The 11,035-nt window shown below is 31.6% G+C and overlaps 1 protein-coding gene across 4 annotated transcripts; it reads right to left on the minus strand.

Moving 5' to 3' along the window:
* Positions 1-3,139: 3,139 nt before the first annotated feature.
* LOC132721311 (uncharacterized) lies at positions 3,140-7,099 on the minus strand. 4 transcript variants are annotated; one of them, XR_009624446.1, is made up of 3 exons: positions 6,804-7,099; positions 6,024-6,132; positions 3,140-4,048 (listed from the first exon to the last, which is right to left on the minus strand). XR_009624446.1 is itself a non-coding variant. In XM_060705591.1 (2 exons), exons 1-2 carry the CDS (start codon positions 6,884-6,886, stop codon positions 3,859-3,861), a joined length of 1,053 nt encoding a protein of 350 aa, XP_060561574.1. In that variant the 5' UTR covers positions 6,887-7,099; the 3' UTR covers positions 3,140-3,858. The 4 variants fall into 4 exon arrangements, 2 of the variants coding, with proteins under 2 accessions (XP_060561574.1, XP_060561575.1); XR_009624445.1 differs by having other exon boundaries at positions 5,957-6,132; XM_060705591.1 differs by having other exon boundaries at positions 6,024-7,099.
* Between the last annotated feature and the right edge of the window lie 3,936 nt (positions 7,100-11,035).

The raw sequence follows: 11,035 nt of genomic DNA on the forward strand, positions 1-11,035 counted from the left end.
ATGTAAGTAAAAAATTCAATAATAAAGATTAATGACTCCATCAAACATTTTTGTGACCAAGTGTAAAGCAAATTCTCAGAAGAAATGTGTCCTTTTTCGGGATTTAACGAAGGGAATCAAACGCTTGAAATATATATATCATAAAGTCAAGATACACATAGTCAAAACCAGCTGATTGATAAAAACATATCAATATGTTAAATTTTTCTACTTGTTCCTTCTTGTGACGTATGAATATCTGGAAAGTTGGGTGCAATACAATTAATAAGGGGTGTAATTCGCAGATTGGGTTTGATTGAATGTCTCTATAAAAGCATCATCTATCATGTGCCCTAGCATCAACTTATGTGGAACACCAAAATTAATGAAAAATAAATAAAAATTTAAAATAGCCAGATAAAGTGCGGGACAAAATATTTAACCCCAAATAACAGATTCCACGAGAGCAAAGATAACGATAGTAAATAGGTGGAGATTGCAAAGATTGCAGCATTCCAAGAGCTTACTATAGTCCTAGGGCTTTTAATGTGACATAAATGTGCCTTTTACCACTCACATAAATCAAACAAGTATTGATAACTCCTCTTATTTAGTTGATTTGCGGAAGTAGTCTTCCATTATTAAAGTAAAATGAAATGCGGTTTTTGTCATCAATAAGGAGAACTCTCTAGCCACTTTACGTATGAAATATTATTATAGAAATAAATTAACCTGTTACATATTTCACTGACCACTCTCAAAAGACATCAGTTACTGCCTGAGTTGTCAAAAGAATTGACAGAAAAATAATTACAAACAAGAGCGATCAGAAATCACATGTGTCGCCTCATGATGGCCAATTTCATGTTGGGACAAATTTTGTGACAGACAGACAGACAGACGGACAGTGCACAACTAGACTTGGAACTGATCATTCCTGTAAAGTTTGGATAAAATTGCACCAGTAGTTTATGAGCAGTAGTCCGGACAAACTTTTGCGTATCTGTCAACACACAGAAAAAAAAACACTTTTTTATGAAAGGGCCATAACTCAGCCGAAAATCATTCAACTGAAAAACCCCTGCAATATGCGCAAGGACTTGAGCTACAGATCAATCCTGTAAAGTTTCATTGAAATTGCATTAGTGGTATAAGAGAAGTAGTCCGGACAAACTTTAAAAATATAAATTATTAAAGGGCCATAACTCAAACAAAAATCATTGAACCGGAAAATGCTGACAATATGCACAACTAGACTTGGTACTGATCATTCCTGTAAAATTTGGATGAAATTGCACCAGTAGTTTATAAAGATGAGTCCGGACAACTTTTGTGTATCTGGCAAAACACAGAAAAAGAAACATTTTTATCAAAGGGCCATAACTCGGCCAAAAATCATTCAACCGGAAAACCCTTGCAGTATGCGCAAGGACTTGAGCTACAGATCAATCCTGTAAAGTTTCATTGAAATTGCATTAGTGGTATAAGAGAAGTAGTCCGGACAAACTTTAAAATTAAAAATTATTAAAGGGCCATAACTCTGACAAAAATCATTGAACCGGAAAATGCTGACAATATGCACAACTAGACTTGGTACTGATTATTCCTGTAAAGTTTGGATGAAATTGAACCAGTAGTTTATGAGGAGTAGTCCGGACAAGTTTTGTGACGGACGGACAGACAGACAGACAGACAGACGGACAGACAGACGACGGAGAAGTGATCCCTATATGTCGCCACTACTCCGTAGAGGCGACACAAAAATTAGGCAACCCCTTTTAAACGATTACCGTTTGATAAGAAACGAATTACCTTTTGACGCGAACTGATAAATTAGGTATATAAGTAGTTAGATTATGGCTTAAAATCATTGTTTTTTATAAAATTTTGTAGAAATGTAAAACATGTGTTTCACAATAATTAAGTAATGGACAAGAGAGTAAGTTCATGAAATGTTATTCATTTATTTGAAAAGTTTATACGAGTAGTGTGTAAGTATATATTCCTGCGCGATTTATTTACCAAGTGTTGATTAATCCTTATAAATCATTAAAATTAAATAAAACGTCGGCAATTTACCAATAAACTTTCGTCACATAAATATCAACATATCAGATATCGTAAATTTGTAATCGATGGAAACTTTCTTTGCCACTTAATTTAGGGATATTGTGTAAATGAACGATGTCTAGACATACTCATTACGATAAATTACTCTATCATATACAACCACAAATAAAAATAGACAAATATCTTGAAAAAACATTAGTAATTGTTAGATCTATTTATATAAAATACGAGCACAATATTGTCAGTAGCAGTAAAAAATATTTCCTATATTAGACACTGTACTTCCCAAAATAATTATTCTATAAAGGCGTATGAGTTTTCCGTGTTACTTCAAGGATTAAAAACGTAAACAAAAGTGAGCACTTTGCAAAAGAATCCATAAAAGAATTATTTTCGAAGACACACCGGCTTAGATTTAAATGGTAAGATTATTTCATGTTCAATATTTCTTAAATAACATATAAATGTTAGGACTAATAAAGCTTTTAAAAAGTTGTTATTACGAAAGATACACAATAATTCATAGAGTTCATATTTGACAATCGCCAGGTTCAGTTTTATCAACTACCTCAAGTGTTTGGAGGTGATAAGGAATGTGCTTAGCCTTTAAATGAAATAAAATATCAATTCTAAAAGGAAGTCTACCGAAACAGTTATATTAGAAATATTTTAGAATTGACAACGAGAGACACATGGTACATGAGAAAATAAATTATAGCATGTTTTTACGGATCCTGCTTATTGAATGATAATGTTTGTTTTGACCCTGTAAGTCAAATAAAAGGTTTTCAGAAGAGAATCCACATATTTTGCTTATAAATGCTTGTATTACAATAATGTTTATATGAGACAATGTATGAATAATATCATTGATTTACGTGGTCGTATTATAATGGTTTTTTTTTTTTTTTTTTTTACATTTTCAAAGCTCGTGCACCTCAGTGCGGTTGACTCGAATCCCATCGAGGAATTTGAATTCCTATTTAAGAGGAGGCTATCCAGCTAGCTTATGTGACATCAAAGATGCCCGCTCATGCCTTATTAGCCAGTGCAAAGGTTTGTGATAAACTAATACAAATCAAAAATCAAATCAAATCAAAATTTATTTATTGTCGGTATATATATAACATTTTACAAAACATAAGCTATGTATAGCTTTTGACCGACATACATGCATAATGATATAAACATAAAACTCATAAAAGAAGCACATTAAGATATTAAACTTTGAAAGACAAATGGTAAAAGATAAGTTAAATTACTATAATATGGGATGTAGACATTAAATGTTATAATTTAAAATAAAATAATAATAATTAATAAATAGTAATGATATGCTAATGATATGCTTAAAAGTTCTATACTGTATCATAAGTGAATAAAAAGATATATATCTAGATAAAATGCGGAATATATTAGCACATACATAAAATAAGATTACATTAAAAGTGGGTGGATACTGCTGATCTTGACCCAGGCCTAGCCTGGACTGCTATAAAAGAAAGGAAATATGATATTGAAAATGAAAAGGATCACAATTAGGTTTTATAAATAAAAATCCCCAATACAAAATTTGTAAGAAGTGATCAGCAGCCTCCTCAATAAGCAAACTTCGCAAAAAGCTGACAATAAGCAAACAAAAATTCAAGCATACTGGAAAAATAATACATGTACATAATCATTTATGTTGAGAATATTAACAAAATTTAAGCCAAATGTGAAATAAACAGATACATGTAAGTAAGCAGCAAAACAAAAGAAAGCAGGCAAGAAACAAAACTGAAGATGGAGCTAAACTATAATGCAGGTTTATTGACAGAAAGTACATGAGCAACTCTCTCCATTCCATGCACCAATTAGACTTTTAAATTGGTCATAATTCACTTCCATTCTGAGGTGTTGAGGAAGTGAATTCCATAGTTTAGGTGCATAGGAACGAAAAGAGTTGCTGCCATAACTGGTGGTTCTTACCTGAGGGATAATGGCTACATTTTTATACCTAAAATTAAAAGAATGAGATTTTATATTAACAAGATCATGTAAGTATGTTGGTCCTTGTTTATGAATAATTTTATGAATTTCGAGGGCTATAGTTCTGATTCGTCTTAGTTTTAAATTTGGTAGTTTAGATTTTATTAAAAGTGAGTCATAGTCTGATTGATAGTCATCATAAATGAATCTTAATGCTCTTTCTTGAATTTTCTCTAGTTTTTTTGTGTACTTTTCTCCACAGATGTGCCAGGTGACAGGGCAGTAATTAAAGTTTGATAGTATAAAAGAGTAATATATGTTCAATTTCCCCAATTTACATAAATTTTTACCTATTCTCTTTAGCACGTTTAGTTGTTTTGAGGCTTTTTTACAGATATCAGAAATATGATTATCAAATTTGAGTTTAAAATCAAAAGTTACCCCTAGAAGTATAACAGATTCATCACATTGGATTGTACTATCATTTAAATTGAAACTAATATTTTCATCCCTAGTTTTTTTACCAATAGCAATAGCCTGGAATTTGTCGGGGTTTGCTTTCATATGATTGTCCGAAAACCATTGTATTAGTGACTGACTATCTGACTCTAAAGATTCAACAACATTGTCAATGTTTGTGTCACTGCATGATAAAGTGTTGTCATCTGCATAATTATAAAGATCACATTTGTGTACAAAATCAAAAATGTCATTTTCTTATGGACCGGAACTACCTGAGCTATTTTAAGATTATCAGGAAAGATGGATGACTGGAAACTCAGATTAACCATATTAGTAATATGTTCCACGACTGAAGGTTTAGAAAATTTTAAAAGTTTAGCAGATATGCCATCTTGACCGGTTGCTTTTTTAGATGATAATTTATCAATCTGTTTACTAATGAAGGAATTATTTACAGGTTGAAAATTGAGTTGTTTATCAGATTTAAGATTATTTCTTATAGAATTAAGGCTAGGGTGATTGTTGTTGATTGGTATTGAGTCTGCACCAATGTCCTTAGCAACATGTACATAAAATTCATTAAAAATATCACACACCTGGGACTGATCACTTACTAGAATATCATTTTCACATAAAATCATGTCCTTTTTTACAATAGTACCTTTATTTGTTAAAAATGGTTTAACAGTAGGCCAAAATGATTTATTTTTACATCCACCTACACATCTCTCTAAAAAATATTTATTTATTGATTTTCTTTTAATACTTGTGACAAGATTTCTTTGTTTACGGTATTTTTCCCAGTTCTTTGATGTTTTGTATTTATTATATGTATTTTGTAACATGCGTTTCTTATAAATAGCTTGTTTTAATGTTTTATTCATATATGGTACTGTCTGGTCCATTGAACGTTTACGTTTTAAAGGGGCGTGTTTGTCTGTGACTTCCATAAAAGTTTTGCTAAAATTTGTGTATGCCTCGTTTACATTTACAGTGTTCTGGTTTAAGTTTGATAAATTAGTCTGTAAATCCTCATTAAATTTTTCAATGTCAAAATTTTTAAAAGATCTATAATTAATCCAGTTTGGTTTTTTACTTTTAGTTTCATCTTTTAGCTGAAATGCAATCAGATTGTGTACATCACTCAGTCCGCATTAAAATTACATATTTTCCCAAAAGAAGAATTGCTATTAGTTAAAATCACATCCAGCAGTGATGGTATACCATTTTTAGTAAAGCAGGTAGCCTTCTTAATTAGACTCGATAAGTTAAAAACATCAATAATATCGTTTAAAGGAGCACATTTGGTTGGATCAAGTAAATCAAAATTTAAATCACCTAGTAAGACATATTCATCATACTTAGAACTACATTTATCTAGAGTTGTCATGCAGTTTTGTTCGAAAGTTTCATTTGACATAGATGGAGGTTTATATGCACCCATTAAAAGCCATTTCTTTTTATTTAAGATTACCTCTATGAATATAGATTCTATATCTGTAAATTCGAGATTTGATTTTCTATCTCCAGCTATATCTGACCTTAAGTACACTGCAATCCCACCACCTTTGTCATTTCTGTCTGCTCGCCATAAGTGATATCCGTTAACCTGCCATTGTGCATCCGGGAAAGAACCATCTAGTTTTGTTTCTGCAATAAATAGAATATCAACAATATTTTTAATAAGAATTTCTTTTAAAAAGTCGAATTTGTTCCTTAAACTATTAATATTTATATATGCACATGTGAATTTATTTGGACTTTCTTTTTTAATATTTATAAGTTCATCAAAAATAGCTGGAATGTCATTGTCTTCACAATCCGATTGAATTGAAGAGTCTAAGCTGATGTTCGGTTCGAAATATGAGTCACTAAAATGAAACGTGTTACAATTTCTGCACAACCATGGTTCGTCGTCGTTACTTAGTTTGACGTATTCACTTGCTGAGATAGTAGCACATTTGATGTGCCACCATAAGTAGCATGCCTCGCAGTACACTGCACGGTGGTTTGAAGCTACAGGCCTGTAGCAGCCTCCACAGGGAAATTTAATGGGCCCTGGGTTAAGGGCAATGTCTCCAGAAAGCTGAATTATCAATATTTTTACACAAAAACGAAAGTCAATTGGTATTGCTAGATTTCTCCTTGTATACTGGGTGTGGTAGAATAGTTGATGTAGGGCATTTGTTTGAAATCCCTGAAAAGTCCAGTTACATTTGAGTTGTTCAGCTCCAGTACAGGAATAATCTAATTTTCTTTGGTTAATAGCGAATTGATTTTCAAATCTGGAGCTAGTAGCATGATCTGAGTTAAAGAAATACCTTGTCGTCTGTGATATGTGGCTTACATCTGTTAAAATCACACATAAAATAAATAGTTTTATAGAGTTTGTCGGTGTTGCCATATTGTTTACAAAAGTCAGTGTATCTTAAATGCTTTGTCATCTATCCGATAATAAGCTTCTCGCTAACACAGTCTATCAGCTGATTGAAATTTATTAAAGCGTCTGGATGACACTGATTCCAGTTAAAAATACAAGTAAAAGCTTAAAAATTATGAATTCTTCTGGTAAAACCATATAAAAGTGATTCAAATATGTTTATATCCTCCCGTAGAAATTTTCAAGCTACAAATTTGGTTTGTATAATTGACGTCAAAATGTGCCAAAGAATACTAAGTTGTTTTTCTTTCTTTTTGTTTTTCACTAGATAAATTATTTGTAAACTTTTCACCTTTAGCTGCCCTTTCTGATACTATTTTTTGTTTGTTAAAAACATCACAATATTTGTCACTCACGTGAATCATATTGGGCGAATTTCTCTTGAAAATATATCACACTGTGTTAATAAAGTATTTCCATTTAATCAAGCTGTGTAAACGTCTGTCAACGAAAACAAATAGAAACCTTTATTTGTACATGCTGATCATGCTAATGGACGTCGATAGTTATTTCAAGATTTACTTAGCCATTAGTATATACTACTTGGACAAAAGAATTATAGACGTAAACGTATAATGCATGTTTAATTAAGTATATATCATTACAGGCAACAACAAAAATTTACCCATAAAATTGGCATATACAATTCGACTGTCTTTTCAATAATTCCGTCATCAATCCAAATACAAAGAATTTCACTAGTACTAATAACTTATAAAACAGCAAATATTTTGTGTTTGATTTCTAAAAAGACAGTAATTGTAACTATACGGAATATCATCATGTTATATTTTCATCTTTATAATTTGGTATAAAGACATGGAGCATTTCCAAGTACATACAGTATTTGAAATGTTTCGATTATCATTTAGATATAAGACAATTCATAATATATAGAAATTTTTAATATAAATAGGTGCCGGTTTCTTTTCGCCGCGTCAGTTTTTGGCAAATTCAACCCCTATTTTTACGCGCTTTAAGAAATGAAAACTATCTTAAATTGTCATATTTACTGAAAGGTTTAAAAGTTAATTTGTTTTGTATTTCTATCTTTAATACTTTTTTTGTAAAAATGCATAGAAAACTTGCATTTGCCATGGCAAAGTGTGTTTTGCTCCACAAATATACCAGGATTGGCAGGAGTGTAAGAATTAAGTGGCCCATCATCAAATCATACGGAATCAATCCTGCGCGAAATTATCATTTGTTTAAGATACTAACCTCAATTAAAGAAGGAAATGTTCTAGTTGAAGCGAAAATTGAAAAATTACCGCCCCTTAAAGAGTACTCATCATTTGCATTAAATCAAAACAATAGGGGGCAAGGGACCTAAAAATGAACACTTTTGTAATTCAGTGTGACTAGAAACACAATTCAAAATAATTCAAAATCTGTTTCACAGACAGAAAACCAGTTGCACAGCATTATTCAATGATTTATGACATACAATGAAGAAAATTATAGTTTGCATGCATTGATCCTTAACAAAATGACTGACAGCAATTTATATTTACCCCCACTCAGTCAAAATCACACCTAAAATATACCAATATGGGCAATCTTCATGAAGGTGCAGCATACTCCAGAATCCGTCCAATTCCTTTAAAAATATCACATACACGCAGTGCAAGCTATGGCATTTTCAAAAAATGACCAATAAAGTGTCTGCCATGCGTTTAGATTTTTCACAAAATTTATCCGGTATTTCTTTCTTGTTTGGCGCCAATTGTCAAAGCTTGATTTTTAATTTTCCCCCCATTCGGAGAGTCACAAATACATACAAAGCTACCAAAATGCTTAGTTTCGGGTAAAAAACCAACAAAAATACTGCTTATTTCCTACACACAGACAAAAAAGAATTACAATGACAGAGAAATATCAGAAGTTCCCAGTACCTTCAAAACACTATGTCTGAGTTATTAAATAAATGACCGGGGACATCCTTCGAATATGTCCCCTGCCCCTATATTTCCCGTCAATAATATGAATAATTTTTTTCTGTAAAATATGATAAACAAAGCCAACAAGGAAAGGAAGTATGTTTGCGGTGGATCCCTTGTCATGTTATTTCGTTGATTCGTTATACATATTGAAAATGTAAGCAACGATTGATTAAAGAATTAATTTAGGGCCGGGAAATATATTTGAATATTCGAAATCGAACATTGAAAAACGAATAGGAACAAAACAGAAGAAATATTGTATTTTTTTTTACTTTCAAATTTCTATCAAGATCGTAAATTAAACCATTGGCCTTTACTTGACCCGGTGTTCATATGTTTGTATAACGCGTGACACCGACTATCGCCAATTAACTGTGAATAGTTGTGAGTATAGTTAATCAAAAGGGCACCCGTTTCACAATTAATAATTTACTTGATAAAAGTATATAATGTACATTTTCCGATTTTAACTACCTTATATTATTGTTTTCTGTGCTATAATATAAAGGGGCGTGAGGGATGTTGCACTTATTTATTATCCCTCATGTATAGACTCAATCAAACCGAGTCTGCAATGTTCATGTAATTTTGTTGTGATTACTGCTTCCGGTGGATCACTTTGTTTCCAGATATTTTTTTTCGATCAGTCAATAATAGTCTTCAGTTGTAAGAAGAAAAATGAATTTGCACGTATTAATCGGCGCGTTATGAAAGCACGGAAATAGTCATCCCTAAAGGCCAAACACGTCAAACTTGAAAATGTTGCAGACTTGGTTTGATTGACCTTGTTTATGGACGGTAATGTCAAGTGCAAACTACCGTCTACGTCCCCTGGCACCGTCTAAAGCAGAATTCAGCATCTTAACATGAAAGGGTGAAAATTTGAATTTAGAAACATCCGCAGATGTCTTCAAACCGCGGGTATCATGGAACCTTCAATGTGACACAGAAGTGCCATTCCATGAAAGGCGGAGTATTGTCCCCAAGTAATAATCAAAGGGCTGCAAGCTCTGTGGTATTTTCTGATCGTTGCTATCGCAATCGTACTGTATATCTGTATGTTTTTTCCTGTATATCCAGACATCGCTAAAATAGCATTTTAATTGATTGAAATCATATTCATCCGCGTACTTGTGTTGACAATTCTATAAGCCAACGCTACTTTTAAACAGTGAATGCGTTGTAATTTGTTTGATACTTGTAACAAAATATTTCTTTCTTTTACGTCGCAAGTTTTAAGCTGTTTTGAAAACTACATTGTATATATATAAAACATGTGGACACAGAATCTAGTATAGCAATGTTTGTTTATCTCATCATATTTATTTACTGTCTTTTAGAAATAGTTCGGGCGCTCGGTTTACCAAGTACCAAAAAATGCCCCATCTTATATATTGATAAAAAATAACGGTGTATAGTACACGGAGCGAAAAATTGGTAGGTATTGGTAGTTGGATATTCGATTTAATGGATATGTAGCAAGATAGATGTGCTCTTCAAGATTAATTCACTGTTGTATTGTCGTCGTTGTTCTATCGCACTGTCTTATTGTTGCCCTCTGGATTATAAAGTATAACTACGATAGCCCTAACGGTATTCCATAGTAATATTCATACGTCACTACTATTACAGTTTGTCATAAAGCTGATGACATTTCTCAGGAAGGTTTGGCAACTTTCAAAATGTAGAATCAAAGACCCTATTTAGTAATACCCTAGCATGACTTGCAATCAAAAGCCACTGCAATGAAATAAAATACATCAAAATAAGATGATTAGTGAAATAAAAGTGCCAGACATTTCCAGAAAATTATTCATGTAGTACACTGTGTGATTAACGACATTCAAGTTTTCGTTCTATAACTTGACGTTAACCGTATATATATATATATATGTATATGTATATATATATATATATATATATATATATATATATATATATATATATATATATATATATATATATATATATATATATATATATATATATAAGACACATTTGGGACAAATTATAAATGTTTGAGACATTTTATGTTGGGAACATATGTTACATAAAAGTCATTTCAGCTAAATAAAATAAAAAAAATATGTTTATACATTTTCATCAAACAAAGTATATCATTCGGATATTATTAAAAAAAATCCTTTAAAAATATATGATAAAAAGAAAT

This window comes from Ruditapes philippinarum, unplaced genomic scaffold (assembly GCF_026571515.1).
Source record: "Ruditapes philippinarum isolate M1 unplaced genomic scaffold, ASM2657151v2 ctg1039_1_1_1_1, whole genome shotgun sequence".
NCBI classification, from domain to species: Eukaryota; Metazoa; Mollusca; class Bivalvia; order Venerida; family Veneridae; genus Ruditapes; species Ruditapes philippinarum.